At 58.4% G+C, this 23,319-nt stretch overlaps 1 protein-coding gene across 1 annotated transcript in view; it reads left to right on the top strand.

The window, feature by feature from the left end:
- The window catches only part of OTUD7A (OTU deubiquitinase 7A), a 29,227-nt gene extending 6,633 nt beyond the window's left edge, over positions 1-22,594 (top strand). The window contains exons 3-12 of the mRNA XM_037053793.1: positions 818-1,000; positions 3,967-4,185; positions 9,396-9,497; positions 11,634-11,761; positions 12,389-12,501; positions 14,317-14,444; positions 15,076-15,225; positions 19,589-19,703; positions 19,802-19,886; positions 20,840-22,594. Coding sequence (XP_036909688.1) covers positions 818-1,000; positions 3,967-4,185; positions 9,396-9,497; positions 11,634-11,761; positions 12,389-12,501; positions 14,317-14,444; positions 15,076-15,225; positions 19,589-19,703; positions 19,802-19,886; positions 20,840-22,282 — 2,666 coding nt within the window. The 3' untranslated portion in view covers positions 22,283-22,594. The remainder of the gene's footprint in view (positions 1-817; positions 1,001-3,966; positions 4,186-9,395; positions 9,498-11,633; positions 11,762-12,388; positions 12,502-14,316; positions 14,445-15,075; positions 15,226-19,588; positions 19,704-19,801; positions 19,887-20,839) is intronic.
- The last annotated feature ends 725 nt before the right edge of the window (positions 22,595-23,319 follow it).

Below are 23,319 nucleotides of genomic sequence, written 5' to 3'. Positions count from 1 at the left end.
CAAAGGAAGCTGTTCGGGTACTACCTCACACCTTCCAAGCGGAGCTCTGTCATCTGCAGCAAGCCGTTCCGCCTGCCATTAGTCAGCACGGCTATCCCCTGCCATTGGAAGCTCACCGGGACCGGCTACAATTTCTTTTGCTCTTTCAAATTAAACGAGGGGTTGAATTCTTTGTCTTCCAAATGGGCGCAATGCCTGATTGAATCAGGGGCAGGTGGGGTGCCCGGTTGCTCCCATGAGGCGTCAGGAGATCCAGCCTCAGCAGCTTCCGTGGTGCTGCGACCCTCTGTGGCAATGCTGGGCCCGCACCCAGTGCAGGGCCGGAGCCCTGACGTCCGCCTCCAACCAAGGCCACAGCACAGAGTCCCTCCCAAGTGTCTGGTTTTCCTGTATGGAACTCAAAAAAAAAAAAAAAAAAAAAGGAAGACTCTGAGCAAAATTGGGGAATTCTTTTTATTCACTTTGTGACTTCCTGTTTTGCTCGTCCCTGGAGGAAGCTCTACACCTTGATTTCTGGAAGGGGTATGATAATTAGGAATGTCACGTGTCAGAGATGGTATGTGTGTGTGTGTTAACCTGAAGGCTATGGGTTGGATATAATCACACCTTTGGGGTGCACAACTGCTGTGGTTGTGAAATTCTACCCTTAGAGGTTATGCATGGAGTCACTGTAGTATCTCTCTGAAAACAGAGACCTGGTGGTGGAAAGCCCATCGGTTAAATGCTGATGAGAAGCCCTCCTTTGCATGCTTATTTCCTATAGCGAGACCCTGTCTGTGCCTTAACACTGTCCCCTCTTGTCATTCCTTGTCCACAGGCAAAAACTGGGACCTGACAGCCGCTCTGAGTGACTATGAGCAGCTGCGACAGGTGCACACAGCCAACCTGCCACATGTGTTCAACGAGGGCAGGTGCCCCAAGCAGCCAGAGCGAGAGCCAGCCCAGCCCGGGCACAAGGTGGAGCGGCCCTGCCTGCAGAGACAGGACGACATCGCCCAAGGTACCCGAAGAGGGGCCAAGCCCTGGCAGGGGGCCCCTGGGCCAGGACACTGCAGGGGGCTGGGGGTGTGACCGGTGGCCCCCCTGGTGGCCAGCAAGTCCAACTCGTCACTTCTCACGCTAAGCTGACGTGTCCTCAGTAAAGCAGGAGAGTCGGGCCTGGGGGGTGGCAGGCCAGCCTTCCTCCCCGAGCCCTGGGTTCCCCAGGCCCAACGTCTCGAGTTCCTTCCATTCTCCCCCAAGCCATTTGGTCTCCCCATCTGTTCAGCATTGGCATTCACTGTCCCCTGTGCTCAGGGGCTCTGTTCTTCTCTGCATTCCACAAGTGAGATCTGCCCATTGTGACAAAGGACACAACGCAAAGGCATAGAAAGCGAATTATTTCCTTCTCCATACCCCGCCCACCCCGGTCTCACGGGAGCCCCAGCCAGCGATCGCGCCCCGGCCGGCCTCCCTCTGTGTGTCCTGCTCCCTGGGGTCTGAACTCCGACACCCCGGAGGCACACAGCGCCTTGCAAACGGCTCCCTTCACTTACCAAGGAATCATGCGCCTATTCTCCAAATAGTTTATTCCACAGTGTGCCACAATCTTTATTTCTTTTTATTTATTTTTATGGTATTTTTTTCATTCCCATCTGTGTATACAGTGATTTTTAAACCACCCCTGTAGGACTGGTTATTCTGTCTTTTTCTTGGCTTCTGTAGTGGCTGTGTGTTTTTGACCCTGCAAGCATGGCTAGACTAAACTTTCCCGCCATAGTCTGACCTACCAGGCTTTTACCCCCACAGGCCAGCATTCCCAATGAGGGTTTGCTCTGCCCACACAGGGACTTTGCATCTAGTGACTGAAGGAGCACAGCACCTTCCCAAACACAGTTCTGCTCACCGCTTGTGAAGCCGGGTGTTGCCCTTTCTTCTTGCCCTCGCGATGCTTTTATGCTGGTTGTTTTAACGTCCATCTCGTCATCTGCTCACTAGCCACTTGGATTTCTCTTTCTGTTGCATGTGTGGTCACACATGTGGCTCACTTTTCTGCAGATGTGTTTGCATTTTTCTTATCAATTTGTAGCATTCAAGCTTCATTCTATTTTTTAAAGATATAATTTATTTATTCTTAGAAAGGAAAGGAGGGAAAAACAAGGAAAATGAAACATCAATGTGTGGTTGCCTCTCCTGTGCCCCCTACTGGGGACCTGGCCCACCACCCAGGCATGTGCCCTGACTGGGAATCGAACCTGTGACCCTTTGGTTCAAAGGCTGGCACACAATCCACCGAGTTACACCATCCAGAGCTTTTTTTAATTACAGTTGTAATTAAAGGCTATTACAGTTGTCCCAATTTTTCTCTCTTTGCCCCCCTCCCTAGCAACCCTGGACTCCCTCAAGCCATCCCCACACCATGTCCATGTCCATGGGTCATGCACATATGTTCTTAAGCTACTCCCTCCCCTTTCTGTCACCCAGCGCCCCCTCCCCACTCCCCTCTGACAGCTGTCAGTCTGCTCCATGTGTCCATGCCTCTGTTTCTGTTTTGCTGGTTAGTTTCTTTTGTTCATTAGATTCCACATATAAGTGAGATCATATGGGATTTGTCTTTCTCTGGCTGCAAGCTTCATTCTACTGTATACATAACACAATTCAGCCTGTAGTTCATGAGTTCATGGATGTGTGTGTGTGTGTGTGTGTGTGTGTGTCCCACTGTGTCATCAGCCTTAGGACTCTGTTCGCAGACTACTCTTGCTACACAAAATGTTTCCATCCCTATGCATCGGGGCTGGCGGGCGTCTGCTCATGCCTTAGCAGGTCTCCTGGGCTACAGAATCGCTGACATATTTTCCTATATTTGTTTTTCAGTTTTGTCCTTAGGTCTTTTAACTGATCTGAATTTTTTACAAACAGTGGCTCAGGGTTTAGTTTTGCCTCTTCTGGATTGAGAGTGAGTTACTCTAGCACGTTTGTTGAATAAAGATTGCTTTTCCCATCGTGTGAAAATGCCAACTTGGCTATACGTTAAATTCCCAAATAGAGCCCTGGCTGGGTAGCTCAGTTGATCAGAGCACCGCCCCATACACCGAGGCTGCAGGTTCGATCCCCAGTCAGGACACACACGAGAATCCACCAATGAACGTGTGAATAACCGGAGCAGCAAATTCCCAAATGCATCTGGGTCGGCTCCCGGACTCTGTCCACCTGTGCAGCTGCCCGTCTTGTTCCACTGAACTGAAGTAGTTTTACACGATGTTTCTCTCAGCTTAAGCCAACGCCCTTGGGAAATATTCTGTTCCAAAAGTCCTTCACTTTTTTAGATACTTATTTCACTGTCTAAGCCTTAGAATTAGAATTCCGATGGCCGTGGACCAGGTTTTTATTTTACTTTAGGAATTATTGGCATGTTGTAATACTGGGTCCCTACCCCGGAACTCCACGTGCGCCTCTCCATGTGCGCAGATTCTGTTTCAACTTTCAGCCTCAAGAAAAGTGACTCGTGTTGTGCATCTTTATCATTTGTCTAGGCGTTACCCAGATGCTCTTATTAATACTCGTATCATTCATTCTCTTAGTAAGACTATTCAAATCGCTGGGGCCCTGTAAATATATCATCATAGCATCTGGAGGGATTTAAGATTTTATTTACTTATCTTTAGAGAGAAAGGGAAGGAGAGAGGGAGAGAAATATCAATGTATGGTTGCTTCTTGTGTGTCCCCTGCTGGGAACTGGCCTGCAACCCAGGCATGTGCCCTGACTGGGAATTGAACCACGATCCTCTGGTTTGCAGGCCTCAATCCACTGAGCTACACCAGCCAGGCTGATTTAAGATTCTTAATATTTACACAGTCAAGTCCATCTGCCTCCTACCACCCCAGGTGAATGCCCGCAGTGTTGTGAGTGACCGCAGCCCCTCTGTCTGTCCACTTAGCCGCCTTAGCCCAGCTGTGCTGGAATCTCTCCCCTTCCTGCCCCCGCAGAGAAGCGCCTGTCCCGGGGCATCTCGCACGCCAGCTCCGCCATTGTCTCCCTGGCCCGGTCCCACGTGGCGGGCGAGTGCAGCAGTGAGCAGTTTCCCCTGGAGATGCCCATCTACACCTTCCAGCTGCCCGACCTGAGCGTGTACAGCGAGGACTTTAGGAGCTTCATCGAGCGGGACCTGATCGAGCAGGCCACCATGGTGGCTTTGGAGCAGGCCGGTGAGTGGCGGCTCCCCCAGGCCCCGGGATGAGGCTCGGGGACCCAGCGAGGCTTCCCGGTGGGACCCTGGGTGCTGGGACCAGCCACCTGCTCTGAAGGCAGGCTCTGCACCAGCCCGGTGCTGGCTGCTCTGGACACAGGGGTGCTGAGGTCTCCTGAATTTTCGCTGTTCCTAAGTCCAGCCTGGCGAGGCCAGTGCCCTGCCCCCCCCCCCATAGAAAACTGTGTGTTGCTCTGCCCAGCTCTTCCAGCCCCCAGGGGTGCTCAACAGACACAGGCCACGGGCTTAGAGAAGAACAGGGGACCTACCCTGTCCTGTGCACGGGTGCAGGTCATGTGACTTCCCGAAGCTTGGAAGATGGGGGCTGGCCTGGCGGAGCTGAGTATTCAACGGCCCACCCGTGTATCGAACAGTCGCTCGCCCTCCCCAGCCTCTGTGGCGACGAAACAAACCTGGCCCTGGTCCCCTCCTCCTCCCCCAGGTTTCTCCCGACATCCTGATGAGGGAGGGGTACAGGGAGCAAGCCCAGCTGGTCTCCTTTGGGTGAAATACTTTGTGCAAAACCAACGTCTAAAACAGAGGGCAGTTCGTCCTGAGATACGCAGCACGCCTATCTCTCTCTGAGTCGTTCGCACTATAAACCCTGACATCATCACGTGGCCGGGGTGTCTCAGACACACACGAGAAAGACTGTGCCCTTGTTCTGAGGCCACCGCGCATCCCTGGGGTCCCCCCACCCATCCTCGGGGGCCGTCAGTATCCATGGGGAGCAGATGGGGAGCCTCTGGCTGAGCCCAGGGAGAGAGGGGCATGAGATCCACAGCCAGCGAGTGCTGCCCTGTCAGGGGTCGGGCGCTGGCACAGCTGGAATTGCCCTGCACTCTCGCTGCTGCTGCTGGAGACCAGAGAGGAGGACCTCAGGGTGCTGTGCTCTTGACCTTGGTGGGCAGACTAGCCCTTCTCTACCAACCCTGATAGGGAAGAAAACTAGGGAGATGAGGAGATCCCGTGAGGGTCGGTCGGCCAAAGAACAGGCAAGTTGGAAGGGCACCAGCAAAGGACAGTCACGCCTGGAACTGGTCCCAAGGGGACCTTGCCATCTGGGGCCTGGCAAAGGGGCAGAGGGCCAGGGCTATGGGGAGCAGTGGACGTGACCGGAAGGAGCTAGATAACTGAGGTAGACCGAAGTGCGGCTGGGAGGGGCCACAGTGGGAACCCCAAGAATGTCCTCAGGCACGCAGAGCCCTGGGAGGTGGAGAGGCCAGAAGGGCAGGCAGAGTCCGGGGTGCTACAGACCGTTGTAGGGTCGCCGACCTATGGTACGTGTCAGTCCGGGGTTCCGGAGCAGCCTGGGCAGTGTGCGGTGACTCCCAGGGAGCCACGAGCTCCTCGTGGGGCCTCCCATCAGCGCCCCCCCAACACAGCTCTGTGTGACGTTGAGAACCGGCGGGGGGGGGGGGAGCAGTCTAGAGCCAAGCATCGCAATCCCATGGTGGGGGCGGGGACACACAGAGACACACACAAGGCCCCGGAGTGCCCGGAGGAGGGAAACCCGTGGCCCCGGGTGGGTGGGGTCTCTCCAAAAGGGTCACCTTTAGGGCAAGAAGTCACTTGTCTTCCTCATAGAGAATGGCCATGTTTTATTTTCTCTTCCCTCTAAGTGTCTGAGTGGGTGATGGGCAGAATGGCATCTTATTTTAAACCGTGTGGCAACCATATGTTACAAAGCTCAAGCTAACCGGCCCCATTACCATGTATGAGTCAGAAGAAAAGGCGGAGTGACTAAGAGCTCCTCCCCAGGAGCCCACCAGCCTCCCTTCAGGGGTCCGACTCCTTTCTCATTTTCTCCTGAGCAAGAGCTCAGGTTTCTGCTTATGCTTTAAATATTCACAGCACCAGTCCCCATGTCTTCTCCCGGTTTCTCAGGGGCATCGTTGGGCCGGGAGCTGGAATGACCACTCTCCCAAAGACAGGCCCTGGGGCTCTGAACTGTGTCCCCTGCCACGCTGCTCCCTCCGAGGAATGCCTTCACCTCGGGCATTCCGATCTGGGCTCGGCTGCAGAGGTCAGAATCGCCTGGGTCACTGGTGCTCTCGGGAGGCTGCGGGTGCTGGGCTGTTCCCCCAGGGTGGGCGCCGGATCGCAGCCCCGGGGTGCTCTGGCAGCCACCTCGGGCCACTGAGCCTTGTCACTGCCCCCGCCCCGCCCCCGGAATCCTGTGTTGTGATCATGATCCAATTACCTGCCAGCTGTGGCTGCGTGTGTAGGCTGGACTGAGACTTCGGAAATTTCCCCATGAGAAATCTGAATGAAAGAAAGAAATGCTTAGGGAAGATGCGCTGGTTAACATGGTATGAACTCACAGTCTAGAGAGACTTACCAGGTGGACGCAGTACCAGGGGGACACGGTCACCTGCAGAGAAAAGGTGGCATCCGGCGCACTGCCGAGTTGTCACCCCGAGGCTCCTTGCCCGGGCTGCAGTCACCTGTTTTTTACGTTTTCGTGACAGTTTATTTGAGCCCAGCTGATGACATATGCTGGGGAGCAAGATCGTCAAGTGCTCCTTCTTTTTCTTTTTTCTCAACTTTTGTCTTTCAACAAATGCATTTCTTTTCTCAATGTAACCACTGTGGGGCTTCGATGGGGGGCGGGGCGTTTCTCCCCTTACAAACTGGCTGTTAAGGCAAGTGGATATTTTTTAATCACTTCTTTACTGTTTGAAAGTCATACACTCTTTCCATTTCTGAGAGGTCCCCCCCACAGAATGGAAAATGCATATGAAACACATTTCAAATTAATCAATACCTCAGCCTACACCCAGACAACACAGGGACCTATTTGATTTCATTCGCCTTTCCCCCCTGATTTATGTCATCATTCATTTTAGTCCTGTACTTTCAATTAAACCAGACATTATTACTGTTTAATAGACTATGTTCATAGAGATGTACCCACATATTTACCAGTATTGTTTCTCCTCATTTCTCCTTGTACATCAGACCCTCCTTCTGTTTGAAGTTCACCTTTTACAGTTTCCTTGGATGAGTCCTGCTGATTTTACTCTATTTTTTAAAAGAGTTTATTTTATTTTTAGAGAGAGGGAAAGGGAAGGAGAAAGGGAGGAAGAGAAATATCAATGTGTGGTTGCCTCTCCTGCGCCCCCTACTGGGGACCTGGCCTGCAACCCAGGCATGTGCCCTGACTGGGAATCGAACCAGTGACCCTGTGGTTTACAGGCTGGCGTGCAATCCACTGAACGACACTGGTCAGGGCTCTGGTAGAATTTGTTTCTGGTTTTTATTTCTCTGCTAAGCCCAGTCTAGAAGAATCCAGTTTCCCTTCCAATTTCTTTGCCAATACAAAAATGATTTCAACTCCTCGCTCTTAGGGAGTAGCTTTTGAGAGTCTAAACTATATGCAGAGGGGAGAGGGATCCCTGGTTCCAGTGCCCCACATCGCTCATTCTCGGGGCCTTTTTTTCTGGTTTTCTGGGAGGAACAGGGAAGAGCAGGGAATCACACGGGGTCAGTGTAGAGACAGAGGCATAGGAACAAGCCCTTTGCACAACCCTTGGTCTTCAGCACTTAATGGTATAAACAATTCCTCCGTCTCCACGTTGCATGATGGGAAAGCTACCAAATTCCTGAGGGCGCCTCTCTGGGGAGGGGGCACTGAAAGGGAATTTCAACTTGATCTCTAGTTTTTTTGGAGGGGGGAGGGGTTACATGGAAAGGAACAAGCCGAAGCGACTATGACAGAGGGGTGACATTTGCTTGGTGTTAAGTTATAAGACTCTGGATCTGACTTAAATCTTACGTTGTGGCAGGCCTTCTCTGACAGCTGGCTGTCAGGTGCAGGGGGCGGGGGCACTGGCCGGTACCTGCCAGAGGGGAGCAGTGATGGGTTTCCCACTCCACCTGCAGACACAGGTTGGGGATGATGGGCTTCTTGGCACTTCTGGGTGGGGGGGCGTGGCCTCATCACCATCAGACCGGCCTGATGCACTCTCCTTCGAACAGGCCTGGCTCTGCCCTCAGCCCCACTGATACCACGTAGCAGAGGGGGCCCAGGCGGGGAGTGACTCCTTGCAGCCTGGCAAGGACAGAAGTCTCCAGTCCCCACTGGGCCTTTGCAGGAGTGGCGACAGGGTTCCATCTTTTTCTGTGCTGTTTGGCCGGAATGAAGCAGGTTCCGTGTAAGCCATCACTGTCTGGCTAGGCTGCCCCTTTCCTGGCGTTCTGTTTGTCTGCCCTCGTTGGCATTTAGGGGTTTCTAGCTTCTGCAGTATCTGGCCTGAGATTTGTGCAGCAAAAAGAAACTCCAGCCCTGACCAGTGTGGCTCGGTGGGTTGGCGCATCGTTCCACCAAGCAAAAAGTCACTGGTTCAATTCCCAGTCAGGGCACACGCCTGGGTTGCAGGCCAGGGCCGGGTTGGGTGCCAAGAGGCAACTGATTGGTGTTTCTCTCTCACATCGATGTCTCTCTCCCTCTCTTTCTCCCTCCCTTCCCCTCTCTCTAAAAAATAAATAAATAAAAATATTTTAAAAGAAGCAGCAAGAAAAGAACCTCCAGGGAGCATGCCATCAACAAATTGCTCAGGCCCCAAGGTCCCAACCCCGGCTGACTTCTCTCCACTGTTCAGTCTCCTACACCCTTTTGTACACACTGCCTGAGGTTTTTCGTTGTGCATGGTTGAGAGAATAGGGGAAAATATGTCTGTCTTCCCAGAAATGGCAGTCCCAAGACATGTGAATGAAATTTATCCCAACTCTACCTAAGTAGCTGTAACGGTTGGATGTATGAAATTTAACGCAAATCATATTTTCAAAGGTATATGGGCATCAACAAAGAAGCGTGATTCAAGGAAAAACTAACTTTCAGGAGGAGGAACTGTGTGGAAGGAGCTTACACAAGAGAAATTTTACATTTTGTGTAAAGTATATCCCCAGCTCCAAGGAGAGAAGGCTCCAGGGTTGAGTTGTTTAATCCTCTTGCTAATTGACGAGAGGATTTGACCATCTGGTTTCTTGGAAAGAAAAGAAAGCCTCCACGGTGTTTAAGAAGAAGTAGCCATAATGCTCTACCTTCCCACTGAGGTCCCCAAACGGCCCCCAGAGAGTCGCCCGCGGATGCTCCTGCTGACTTCACAAACCCACGGCAGCCTCGCCTGCTGGGGGACTCTGCTCTGAAGTGACCTTCCGTTCCAGGTCGCCTGAACTGGTGGTCTGCCGTGTGCACAAGCTGCAAGCGGCTTCTCCCTCTGGCCACAACAGGGGACGGGAACTGCCTTCTCCACGCTGCCTCACTGGGTAAGCTCCGCAGCGCAGACGGAGGGTGGCCATGCTCCAGGCCTGCTCTGGGCATCGGGAAAGGACAGACGCATGCCGAGTAGAGCCACGCACTTCACTGTCATACAGAAGAGTTCCCAGCAATCCCAGCTCTCCTTGTCAAGTAACTGGCAGGCTTGGGGGAGGGGGTGGGCATAGAAAACACATGAGAAAAGACCTGTTATGACAGAAGGAGGCCTGGGTGGGGCTGCAGGGATGGGGAATAGCAATGGTGATCTAGAGAAATCCAAGGGGACTTCCTGGAGGAGGTGCTTTTCTTGTTTTTGTTTTTGTTTTTTTTACTGAGACTTGAAGAGCTTGGAAGAGTATAAACAAGGGCATTACAAGCAGGGAGGCCACATAGGCAGGAATTCACGGGCACATGGAGGCAGGCCTGAGCTCCATCTGGCTCATGCAGGAAATTTGGGGAGCAGCACATGAAATTGGATAGGTTTGGGCTATTATACCAACTGCAGTCGATGCACTTGGACTCAGAGACAGACAGACAAAGGCGCTGCAGGATAATCTGCACTGTCAGAGTAGACGGTGGGGAGGTTGGCAGACTCTTCTAGCAGAAGTGTGACCTTCTGGGTCACCAGGAACCACACCAACGGGTGCACGCACTGGTGGGAAGCTCAGGGGTCCCTTGCAGGCCCAGCCGTACATGCATAAGGGCCAGTCAGTATTGACAAGCAGGGTTGGTTGTGCCAGGGATGCTGGCGTCAGGGCCCGTTGCACCCATCAGTCCTGAAGTGCCGGGTCTCGCTGTCCGGGGACAGGGGCCCTCAGACAGGAAGAGGGTCCCTGTTGGTCAGAGTCACCTGCCCAGGTAACCATGGTCACTGCTGTGGCTCTGAGCAAGGGCAGGCCCCAGACCTCCCATCACCTGTAGAGAGGCCTCTTCAGCAGCAGGAGGACTGAGATGACACCTGAGGAGACTGAGGGTGACATGTGGGGTCTGGAAGGGCTGTGGGAGGCTCAGAGGAGCAGGGACCCCAGGACCAGGACCGGGGAGCAGCCCACATTCCCTGGGCTTCCAGGGGGCAGCACTCTGGGGAGACTAAGGCACTGCCTACCTGCTCAGTTTCCATTCAGAACTGACCCATCTCTATCTACCTGCTGCTACTGTAAAAGGATTCCACATGCACCGTGGGAAAAAACAAATAAAACACAAAAATCAGCACCCCCACCACTCGGCAGTGGCCAATTACCATGTTGGTCTATTGCCTTCTAATCTCCTTTCCATCTTTCCAGTGGAATTACGATCATTCTGTGTTCCCAGCTTGGAACCACATTTTCCCCTTAAAATTCCATTGTGAATTTTCCATGCTCTTATTGTTCAAAAACACGTGGTATTTCATCATAACGTATTAATATTCCCCTGCTAGGGGACCCGTTTCCCTTTGTCCCGCAGAAAACCTGGGGAAAGAACATAAACGAGTAATGTCCCCTCTGTGTCCACCCACAGCCTTGCTGCAGAGTCCCAGGTGGGCACATGCCTTTGTTCTTCAGGAGCTGTGGCATGTGGAGGCTCTGTCCCCACCAGCAGCGCGGAGGCCACGGGCCGCTGTGGTCTGGTCTGGTGTGTCCCCATCACCTGCCCCTCCAGGGATGCAGGGTGCCTCCCAGGCCCACATTGTGTGGGGGCATATGCTCTGCTCCTTTGGAGACTGAGACCCAGCGGGGCTGCAGGCTGACCCCAGATGGAGCCGAGGTCTGACTATGAACCCAGCTCGGGGTCCTGCACAAGCCGTGTCACCCACCTGTCCTCACAGGCTATCTGTGTCTCTAACCCAGACTTGCACAGTGAACGTTAAGCCCCTCAAAGCAAACCTGAGGGACGGAGAGTGTCTGGCCAAGGGTCCAGGAGGGGCATCGCCCGATGTCACTCGCCTTTGTTTCGCTAAGAAGGGGACATGCTCCTTCATTACCCTGCTTGTGTGGACAGGGAACATCAGACAAGGGCGGAGGGGAGCTGCTGGCTGGGCCTGGAAACTGTGGTGGCCGAGGAGTGAGCCTTGTGCAGACAGGCGTGGAAGGTCCGCTGGAAAGGCCAGGCGGCTTGAGTCGCCTCCCGCCCGCCCCTCCCCCTCAGTCCCATCTCTGCTCCCACCGCAGGGATGTGGGGCTTCCACGACCGGGACCTGGTGTTGCGGAAGGCTCTCTACACCATGATGCGGACGGGGGCCGAGAGGGAGGCCCTGAAGCGGAGGTGGAGGTGGCAGCAAGCGCAGCAGAACAAGGAGGTGGGTGCCTGCCTGCACGCCCAGGCTGGGGCCCCTGGGGAAGTCCGGACAGAGCCCCGCCCCAAGGCCAAGTTCGTCAGGGAGGTCAGGTGGAAGAGCTCAAGCCCCAGCACACATTGACCCTGTGTCCGCTCACCACGCCTGCTTGCAAAAACCCATCACGTTCACCCCCAAAGGTCACCCATGTCAGGTCCCCACTGGAGGCGGCATGGAGGTCAGGTGCAGCCACAGGGGGGTGTGGCCCCAGCCCCACGTGCGCTCAGTCAGAGAAGCCCAGTCGTCCTGACCACATGAACATGGGCACGCTGCTGTCCCTGGAAGGAGGATCTGCTGGCTGTCTGACGGGAGTCCTGTAGCCTTCTTAAAGGTTGGCCCGGCCTGCTGCTGTATGGGTTGCCCCTGGGAATGACCCTCAGTGCCGGGTGGACGCCCAACAGCATTGAAGTCAGAAATTGAGGCCTCAGCAAAATATCGTCCATAGCAAACAGGGGACAGTTGGTGGCCACTGATGGGCATGCCCAGCCTGGGTCCCAGGGGAGCTCGCACTGGGTCCCACTAGGTCACCAGGAGGCCGACTCAGCCAGGGAGGGTGCAGGGCCCCGCCTGACCCCGTGTCCCCTGTGCCAGTCAGGGCTGGTGTACACGGAGGAGGAGTGGGAGAGGGAGTGGACGGAGCTGCTGAAGCTGGCCTCCAGCGAGCCGCGCACCCACTTCAGCAAGAACAGTGGCACGAGCGGGGGGTGAGTGCCGCCCCGCCCCCTCGGGAGTGATGTTGGGGAGAATGTGGGTCCCCGAAATCAGGGACACAGAAACCCTGGCTTCCTGGTGGTAAACTCGACTCAGGGATGTAGGGGAGGGTTGTGGGCCCTGGCCAGACGCCCTCTAGACACTTGGGGAGTGCGCGCCGCCCCACATGCCACCTGTCACCCCAAGCTCCACTTGCTGCCCGCCCTGTTCCTCAGACCTCGTCACACCACATCGAGGGCGGTGGAGGAGAGGGCACCCAGGACGCAGCCAGGCCCTGCCCACTCACCCGGCTCTGACACCTCAGGCTGCCCCAGTTTCAGGGTTTTCCTGACTAAATATCTCATGTCTGGCTCCGAGAAGGCGCCGTGAGAGCAAAAGCTGGTGCGGCGAGCCCAGCGTCTCCCGCATGGGCTCCGGCACGCCAGGGGCATTCCTGGCAGAGGGGGGTTGCCGTGGTGCCGGTGTGGCCAACAGCTCACGTGGGCAGTGGCTCGTCTCTGCCGACTCGGCTGCAATGCCCCGGTGCCGGAATGGGTGCGGCCAGAGGGCGGCCACGGGGCATTTGGGTCGGACTTTTTATTTTTATTTTATTGATTTTTAGAGAGCAAGTGGGGGGAAGAGACAGAAATTGAGAAAGGGAGCAGCATCGCTTTGCTGTTCCACTCACTGAGGCATTCATTGGTGGATTCTTCTAAGTGCCCTGACCAGGGATCGAACCTACAACCTTGGCATATCAGGACGATGCTCTAACCAGCTGAGCTGCCCAGCCAGGGCTAGTTTATACTTTTTGAAGCTGAGGCCCAAGTTGTCGCCCCTGGATAAAGCCTCAGCCGACCGCAGGAGAGCAGGGGTTCTGACACCGAGGAGCCCCCAGAAACAATGGGTACCCGAGGACAGCTGCAGCCTGGCCGGCTCTCGGGCCTATGTTCCAAGGAATTCAAGTCCTTGGCCTCAGGCTGTGTGTGCAGGGCTGTGGCCCCACATCACCCCACCATGTACTCTCCAGCAGGGCCACATCTGCTGCCTCAGGGACCTCTGTCAGTTCATTCTGGGTAACCTTGCCACACAGCAGAGCGCCCAGGAGAAAGCCCGGTGCCACCCAGGCTGGCACTTTGGGTGCACAGAGAACCCGAGCTAGCTGTGAGCATGGGCTTCCTCTCGCCTCTCGATGTCTCCTTCCCTTTGGGGTGCCTGGTCGTCGGGGGACACCAAGGCTGCAGCCCTCTGCCCACTTGTCACAGCGTCACGATGACAGCAGCCCCTGGAGCCTGCTCTTTCCTGGAGCCGGGGACTCCTACAAAGGCACAGGCTGGGGACTGTCTGTCCGAGCAGCCTGGGGTGGACAGTCAGCTGCGACCCTGCCCTCCGGCTCTGGGGACTGAAATCCAGGCGGCCTCCCAGCCGCCCTCCCCCACAGGCGAGGTTAGCCCCTCAGACTCTGGTGGCCAGGGTCCCCACCGGCCTGTCGGGTACGCCCCGGCTTACCAGTGCCTGCACAGGTGAGGCTTCGGAAGAAGTGCTAGGACCAAAGGGAAACCTCCCTGCCTCCAGCCCCTGCTGCATCCTATCATCACCCCAGGGAGCCGCCCCCCCCGCAGTCTGCTCGCTCCAAGCGAGCTGCCTCCACCTCCAGCAGGAGCCTATCTGCTGAGCCCACCCCCCAGCAGGGGTGTCGGGGGGCAGACGGCCTCAGGGGCGGGGCCATGCTGGCCAGGGCCCATGGAGGAAGGTGTCCTGTCCTCAACCCCTGACCCCTTTCAAGCAGCCCAGTGACAGCGCCCCGTTGCTCTGCTCTGCCCTGCCCGCAGCGCGGACAACCCTGAGGACCCCGTGTACGAGAGCCTGGAAGAGTTCCACGTCTTTGTGCTGGCCCACATCCTGAGAAGGCCCATCGTGGTGGTGGCGGATACGATGCTGAGGGACTCGGGCGGGGAAGGTGAGTTTGCACAGGGTGAAACAGACGAAAGCGCAGCGTCCCCGCCAAGGGAGATGGGCAGGCAGGGTGGAGCGCCCAGCAGGCCAGTGGCCTTGCTCTGCGTGGACCAGGATCTGGTCATTGCTCCCCATTTCTCTACCATGTCACATGCTCCCGTCCCCTCCCAGAGAACAGGCTCTGGGCCGTTGGTTCACCCAGCATGTGGCCAGCAGGTCACACCTGGCCCAGTGAGGGCAGTGACTAAACCTGGGGTGCTCCTGCTCCCCACCTGCATCACTACCGGTCCAGCTACTGCAGGCCTGGTCCCAGGGCCCTCATCCTCTCCCTGCCCCTCCCACCCCACTGGCTGTCCTGCGTTAATGAGAAAAGAGAGAGACATAAAGCAAGCAGTCAGCGGGCAGCACTGGAAAGGGCAGGAAAGGCTGCCCCCAGCACCCACTTCCACAGCCCCTTCACCTGGGCCTCTCCCTCAGCCCTTGCCACAGCCTGCACCCCCTCCCCCAACCCTGGGGTGGCCACTGCCCTCCCGCCAGACAGACAGGAAGCTGAAGCTCCCCGCCATCGGGCCTGAGAGGAAGGGCCCGCCTCGCCCCTCCAGCTCCACACGCCTTGCCCTTGTTTGTGTCCTCAGCCTTCGCACCCATCCCATTCGGTGGAATTTACCTGCCGTTGGAGGTGCCCCCCAACAGGTGCCACTGCTCGCCTCTGGTTCTTGCCTATGACCAAGCGCACTTCTCCGCCCTCGTGTCCATGGAGCAGAGAGACCAGCAAAGAGAACAAGGTAGGACGGCCGCCTCCGCAGCTGGAATTGGACGGTGCTCGGGGGCAAGGTGGGCACAGCAGGCGCGGCGGGTGGATTCCGAGCCTCCCCGGGAAGCGCGCCGTGCGCACGCGCACTCAGCAGTGACCAGTCGTGCAGGAAACTACCATAGACGTGCGTACAGGTCGTCGCTGAAAATAACAATGTTCGTGGGGGGGGGGGGCAAGGATCGGCTAGGCGATTGTGTGTTCGACACCTTTGCGTCCAGGTTTGAGGAACCCAAAGATGTCAGCATCCCTGCCTTGGGGGGGGGGGGGGTTACCCCCGTGAGAGGGACGCAGGGCACCCCTGCACCAGGTAGGATGCGCCACCCCAGGTAGGCATGAGCTCCATTCGCGAGGGGAGCGATTATGCCAGTTCGGAAGAACAGACAGGCAACAGAGAAGCAGTTTAGACGTCATTGTGGAGGCGTCCGTGATGTCCAGACACTGGGACCAGGGGCAGAGCGGGGCTGAGCCTGCACAGGGCTGCTGAGGGTGTGTGGCCCTGTGGCTGAGCAAGCGGGCGCCCTGTGACCTCCCAGCCTGTCTGTCTGTCATCAGGCGCAGCAGTACCTACTACCTGGGTGCAGAGCCCTCCCTCCTCATTCCCCTCACCCCTCCCTGCCCCCCCATCTGTCCCTTTCCTTCCTGCCTGCCCAGTGAGGGTCACTGCCCAGTGACCCCGTGGGGTCACTTCTCATTTGACATGCTCCAGGACCTCATCGCTTAATTATAAAGTAATAGTCCTCGGGATGGTCCCTCCAGGCAACCAGCTACCTGGGCGTCCCTTAGGCCGGGCAAATTGGCACTTAAAATTAACCCTGAGTTTCTCCTGGTAGCAGTCTGTCTGGTTCTGTGTCCTCTCACTGGGCGACTCTCATTTTTTGCCAATTTGGTAACAATTTGAGCCGAGTTCTTCTCACTGGCGCCCCACTGAGCCTGCCCCAATTGAGGTCATGTCCATCTCTCCTCGGAGCTGCCTCGTTCCTTAGAATGCAGGCCGGCTGGTTGCCCTGTGATGTCAGCGCTCCGAGGATCACTGGGGACTCGTACATGTGCAGGTCATGTGGCTTCTGCTGGTTGTTGTAACGATAGTTCAGGGCTCTCCCAGCCTGTCACATCCCAAGCAGAAACCAGAAATCTCCACTCTTGTCTGGAAAATGAGCATTTGAAATATGTCCAGAGTAGTTTCAGATGGGCCTGTATTTTTCCTGGTTAAAAGACAGGAGTCTTTCAAAAAAAAAGAGCTCTGGCTGGTGTGGCTGAACTGGTTGGAGTGTTGTCCCGTAAACTGAAAGGTTGCCTGTTTGATTCCTGCTCAGGGCACATGCCTAGGTTGCAAGTTCAATCCGAAACAATGGAGCAATGTTTCTCTCTCCTCCCTTCCCCCCCCTAAAAAAATGAAACTAATATTACCAATATAAGATTGTCCAGCTTTACTTAAACTAAAATGTTTGCGATCATATTTAGAAAGGCATTTGCTGTGCCCAAGTTTTGCCAGCAGAGGGCGAGCCATGGCCTCACCTCTCACGGGGAGGCGGGGTTTCCTGTTGGGAAGAGCGGGTGTGTGATGGGAGAGGCAGAGGCACGCAATGGCTGCTCTTGCTTGCCAGAAGGACTGTTCTGGAAGCCTCCCTAATGTATCCTGTGGCCCCAGCCCTCAGCACCAGTGGCAGCAGCCCCCTCTGCAGAGAGAACGCCTACCTTTAGCCCCAGGGCATCTCTCTTGCTTGCCTCCCTCTGCACCTGGCCTTCCCCTCCCTGAGAACCAGGCTGAGAGGCTGGGGCGGCCCCACTAGGTTGTCAGGGTCTGGACCTTTAGGTGAATCCGATCTTCTGCTTGGGGAAGGGCAGCCCAGGAGGCCATGGTAGGGAGGCAAGACTGAGGGGTTCATCTCCAAGGGAAGGGTCAGGAGCCCACCTCTGCCATCCTCAGCAGGCACATGAAGCCGGGAGGGGGAGGCCACCCACCCCTAACCACATGGCACAGCGTGCCCAGGAGGCATCTAGGCTCCTCTTCTGCCCTCCATGCTGGGGCTGCCAACCTCTCCCCGGGCAAGGGGCTGGACAGCGAGGCCCAAACTGCCCAGGTTGCCCCCACAGAAACCGCTTTGAACAGATTATTGTTCTAGAACAACCCTTTCCAGATTTCCCTGCTTTTAAGAACCAGGAGGGATGTTTGCTTACAATATATGTGGTCCTTGGGTCCTTTTCCTAGACACTGGTCTGGCCGTCTAGGGGGTGGGGGCATCAGGGCCTTTGCCAAGGCTTCTGGGAGCTGAGCTGCCCTAGTGAGTGCCCGGGGAGGGGACCTCAATGGTCCTCAGCCCCGCCTGAGGGTGGGGAGCAATGCACCCACACACCCACACACCCGATATGGTGTTGCGTGGAGCCACAGACTATTTCCTGGGAGGTCAGTTGAAGCCAGCCTGCAGGCTCCGCCCACGAAGGGCGGCCGTGTGTCGGCCGCCAGATCAAGGCAGCCCGAGCCGCCCCTGGCCTCCCAGCCAGAGCTCCGTTCTGCCCGGTCCAGCTGGACTGAACCGGGAAGACCCAAGCAAAGCTGTTTCCTTTTCATGGGTGGGGGCGTGGCGGGTACGGGCGACCCACGCTCGCATTTCCTCCTCAGCAACACCAGAGGGCAGCATTGAATCAATCTGATGGGAACTGAAGGGGCGTTCCGACTTCCATTCTGTTTGTTTGCCTTTGTTCTTGCCCCCACTCAAGGGAGGAGGAGCGGCCCCTGGCTCAGGGCCAGCCCCTTCCGGGAGGGGAGTGAGGAGGAGGAGGAGGCAGGCTGGGGGCAGGAGTGGAGCATGGGGACTCCCGGGCCCCACAGGCTCCTGGTGCCAAAGGAAAGCAGCCTGCAGGAAGCGAGCACCACGTGCCTGGCCCAGGGGAGGGGCCGACTGGTACGGTGCTTTGCCCCAAAGCAGGGCGAGGGAGGAACAGCCTGCTCCCCTTCTGGGGTGGGGGGGGGTGGGGGGGGCGGCTGCATCTGCCTCCCAGGCAGGTGGGGCAGCAGAGCTAGAGCTGGGCGGAGGCCCCTGCAGGACCGGCTGCACCCCGCGAGGGCGCCCTGGCTTTGTGCCTGCACTGGGCGGGCCCCCTGCGGCCTGGGCCCCACCAGGCAGACAGACATGAACTAGGAGCCAGGAAGCCCTCTCCAGCCGGAGCCGCAGCTGGCCGGGCCCCAGCTGCTGGCCAGGCCGCTCCGAGGGGGGCCGGCAGCAGGGTGGGGGGATCTGTCTGCCCCACTTCCTGCTCTGGTGGCGGTCCCTGCTCCCTGAGACAGGAGTGCATGTGTCACCAGGGACCCTCACTGGGTCCCGCAGCTGCTTCGAAGCTCCTCGCAGACCCCAGGCAAAGCTGCAGGCACCCCACTCCACCCCAACCTTTCTTGGGGGGTCAACACTGGCCCCAGCTTCGGTGCCACTCTGGAGGGTTTGTGAAGAATACGTGCCTCCCCCTCCCTGCCCCCACCTGGTCTCTCTCACTGAGGTCTCCACATGCCTATCACCTCCACTCAAGCCCCCACCTCCCCCAGCCTGCTGCTCTTCACCCTTCGGGGCACTAGCTCCTTGCTCCCTGACACTCAGTGACGTGTCCCCCTGGCTCATCCTGGGCCTGCACAGCACTTGAGCCCCCTGCAGGCGGGGGACCCTGGGCCCACCCCCAGGGGGAGCTCGCTGTGGGCAGCCCCCCATGGCACTGACGCAGCTGGGAGTGAAACCACACTCCAGGCGCATGGGCAGCCTGGGGCCTTCTCTGGGAGGAAGGGGCAGGGCTGGGTAGCCTCACACAGTGTGCTGAGCCCACTGGGGTCTCTCCTCAGAAGGAGCAGAAGCAGGAACCGCGTTTTCCTATCTGCTGACAGACCCAAGTCCTCTGGTAGAGTCCCAAGGATGGCCACGACTCTCCCCTCCAAATCCACCATAAGTCACAAAATCTCCCTCAGTAGTGGCCCCTGCAGGTCTGCGTGGGGGGTTTGACACTCCTGTGAGGGGTTCTTTTTGCTCCCGACTGCCCCCAGGAGAGGAGTAAACACGCCCACTGGGAAACAAACGGGCGGCAAGTCGCAACATGAACAATCCCCGTGGAGGTCGGGACACTGTGTGCCCAGGGGGAGCTGAATTAATTATGAGCCACGTGCTGCCCCGCAAAGCCAGGGAGCCGGCACAGGGGTTCTGTGGTCTCCACGCTCCGCCTGGTGCAGGTGTTGCCTGGTCCCCGTAGCTTTCCTTAACCATGGGACACCCGGTCTCGGAATTCCTGCCCCGGGGCTGCTGGGGGCACGGGGGGATTGCCGTGGGCCACCTGGCACGGGGACTCCTCTGTTCCAGCCGTGATCCCCCTGACGGACTCGGAGCACAAGCTGCTGCCCCTGCACTTCGCGGTGGACCCCGGCAAGGACTGGGGATGGGGGAAGGATGACAAGGACAACGCCCGGCTGGCCCAGTAAGCCCCTCCCCACCTTCCCTCCCCACCCCACGGCCGCCCCGGACAGCTGGTGAGCCCGAGGGCGGGCGGGTTTCACCGACTTCTTCTCTCGCCAGCCTCATCCTGTCACTGGAAGCCAAGCTGAACCTCCTGCACAGCTACATGAACGTGACGTGGATCCGGATCCCCTCAGAGACCCGGGTGAGTGCGGCGCCCGGGAGGCGCCCGCGGGCCTCGAGGAACAGCTAGTTAGGAGCCACATGCGGCCCTCGGCGCCCCTCCACCTCGCCCCTGCTTCCAGATGCGAAGCCGATTGGTCCGCTCAGCGATGAATTCGCAGGGAAAAGCATTTTTTGTTTAATGTGGAAGCTTAGAAATCACCGGTCCTCCCCAGACATGGGTGTACTTGCCCGTGAAGTGGGACCGGTGTTGAAGGCGGAGTCAGACCCAGCGCTTCCATACTGCAGCCTTTACCTGTTGAGGCGGTACCCATGCCCCACAGCACTGGTGGCGCAAGGGACAGCCAGTGCCTGCCCTGCAGGTGCCCACAGTCTCCACACACCCCGCTCCCAGCTGTGGACGTTCCTCCCCAGCACCCAGGAGGAGGGGGTGAAGGCGGCAGCTCTAGACTCAGAATCAAGCAGCCCTTGGGCTATGACCCAGGTCCCTTCTGCAGAGACATCAGGTGTCAGAGGTGGGGCTCTTCCAGCCCTCGGGCACTTGGGCCAGGGCGCCTTGCTCCCTGCACCCCTAGTGGGCACCACCAGCACTAAGTGCCCCCTTCCACCCTCCAGTGAGACCTCCAGGCCCCGGACAGGATGGGAGGGGAGGGGTGAGCACCGGCTCCACCACCCTCGCTCTCTGCGACCTGGCTGCCCTCTCTCAGACCTGCTTTGTGAGGGACAGCAAAAGTGAAGTGGGGAGCGATGGCCCTTCTCCCGGGCCCCGCCCCCAGGAGCCAGAAAAGCCAGGAGCACAGCCTGCTGAGGCTACCAGCAGCCTGAGTTCACCCCAGAGGCCACTGGGACTGGGAGAGACAGCAGAGAGCTGAGGCAGAGGAGCACGGGGCAGGGTGTGTCTTCGCAGTGGGCCCTGGGTGGGGACGGCTCCTCTCTGACGACCCTCCTGCCCCGCCCTCCCTGTCCCCCCCGCAGGCCCCTCTGGCGCAGCCAGAGTCCCCCACAGCCTCCGCGGGGGAGGATGTGCAGTCGCTGGCAGACTCCCTGGACTCGGACCGCGACTCGGTGTGCAGCAACTCCAACAGCAATAACGGCAAGAGCGGCAAGGACAAGGACAAGGAGAAGCAGCGCAAGGAGAAGGACAAGACACGCGCGGACTCCGTGGCCAACAAGCTGGGCAGCTTCAGCAAGACGCTGGGCATCAAGCTGAAGAAAAACATGGGCGGCCTGGGAGGCCTGGTACACGGCAAGATGGGCCGCGCCAACTCCACCAACGGCAAGAACGGCGACGCGCCCGAGCGCCCCAAGGACAAGAAGGCCAAGTCGCGCAAGGGCAGCAAGGAGGAGTCGGGCGCGTCTGCGAGCACGTCGCCGTCGGAGAAGACCACGCCATCGCCCACGGACAAGGCAGTGGGCGCGTCGCCGGCGGACAAGGGCGGCGGGCCACGGGGCGACTCCTGGAAGTACAGCACGGACGTGAAGCTGAGCCTCAACATCCTACGTGCCGCCATGCAAGGCGAGCGCAAGTTCATCTTCGCTGGCCTGCTGCTCACCAGCCACCGGCATCAGTTCCACGAGGAGATGATCGGCTACTATTTGACCAGCGCGCAGGAACGCTTCAGCGCCGAGCAGGAGCAGCGGCGCCGCGATGCCGCCAGTGCGGCCGCGGCCGCGGCCGCGGCAGCCACAGCCAAGCGGCCGCCGCGCAGGCCGGAAGCCGAGGGCGCGCCCGGCTCCGAGCGCGCTTCGCCGGGCCCCCCAGCCGGGCCGCCCACACAGCTGGTGCTCAAGTTTAAGGAGCGCCCGAGCCCGGGTCCGGCGGCGGGCACGCGGGCGGCACGGGCGGCAGCCGGCGGCTCAGCCTCCCCAGGCCCCGGCGGCGGGGGCGCTCGGCGAGCTTGTGCCAGCGGACCGGCCCCCGGGCGCAGCCCCCCGGCACGTCAGAGTATCATCCATGTGCAGACGGCGGGCGCGCGGGACGAGGCTTGCGCTCCGGCCGTGGGCGCGCTGCGGCCGTGTGCCACGTACCCGCAGCAGAATCGCTCGCTGTCGTCTCAGAGCTACAGCCCGGCGCGCACCGCCGCCCTGCGCACGGTCAACACGGTGGAGTCGCTGGCGCGCGCCGTGCCTGGGGCCCTGGCAAGCGTGGCAGGGGCAGCCGGCGCGGCCGAGTCTAAGTCCCAAACCTATACCAACGGCTTTGGGGCCACACGCGATGGCTTGGAGTTTGCCGACGCCGACGCGCCGGCCACGCGCTGGAACGGTGAGTGTGGCCGCGGCGGGCCGGGCCCGGCGCAGCGGCGCTGCCTGCGCGAGAACTGCGCCTTCTACGGGCGCGCCGAGACGGAGCACTTCTGCTCCTACTGCTACCGCGAGGAGCTGCGGCGGCGGCGCGAGGCGCGCGGGGCCCGGCCCTGAGCGCACGCCCGGCAGCTCACCCGGGAAAGGACTGCTTTCCATTCTGTCGGTGTCTTTTTTTACGTGCCCTGGTCACCCGGAAGGCCGGCGACCCCTGTGTCAGTGCCGTGTGCGTGTTTGGTCAAACGTTCCTGCTGGTGCCTGGGCACTGACGCCACTCAGGTATAGTAGAAGGATAGGAAACAAGTCATACTGTCGGCGGTGGGTGTGCTGGCATCTGCCTCGTTCCGTGGAAACTCATAGCCATTGCAAGAGTATTTTTGTTCCGAAATAAAGAAATTTGCAGCCCTTTGTTTTTAGAAGGGAGTGTTTTACATGCTTTTTCCCCCCCTCCCCCTAACCCAGCGACTGACCTCTTCCATGCAGCGGTCACCCGTGTGCGTTTGGTACCACCCAGGACTCAGAAGCAAAGGCGCTCATCCTTTGCTTCTGCGGCGGCCCCTCTGCTATGGGCGCCACCTGCTTCCCCTCCTGGGTCCCTGGAGGAGAGGAGCATGTGGCAACCCACTGATACTCTGGTGGTCCCTGAAGCCCGTTAGGAATACCGCACGGCTCCATCTCCATAAGCAAAGCCTCCTCCCACAGGTCCCCCCCGCCCCCCCGCCTTGAGCGACTCTCACACTGCCATCCAAGCCGTGGGCTTCGGCGGGCCGGGCACGGGACAACCTACCTCGCAGGGCGCGGTGAGGTGTAGCGACCGCCCCGGTGCCGGGCAGCTCCAGTGACGGGCGCTTTCCAAAGACACCTTGGGCCCAAACAGCAAGGTCCTGAACTCGCTCCTTGGAACTGCCCCTGTATGAGCAAAGATGCCAGCCTGCTCACACTTTTCCTTTGAAGGCACTTCCGACCGTGGACTGTCGCCCATAGGGCCCCCAGGAGGTGGTGATGGGTGCCACCCCTAAGAGGCGAGGGATTGACCCTTTGGTCACTGTGTAAACCCCCACTAGGCTGCTTCAAAATCCAGCTGCGCCTCTTTCCGAAGGGAAGGAAGCCCACCCCGACCCCACCCGCATCTGTCCGGGTTCAGCCAGGTACAG

The sequence above is a fragment of the Sturnira hondurensis genome, unplaced genomic scaffold (genome assembly GCF_014824575.4).
Source record: "Sturnira hondurensis isolate 20B ecotype Veracruz unplaced genomic scaffold, ASM1482457v3 Scaffold0007865, whole genome shotgun sequence".
Classification (NCBI taxonomy): domain Eukaryota; kingdom Metazoa; phylum Chordata; class Mammalia; order Chiroptera; family Phyllostomidae; genus Sturnira; species Sturnira hondurensis.
The sequence above is the reverse complement of the archived record's forward strand: the minus strand, read 5'-3'. Positions and strand labels throughout refer to the sequence as shown.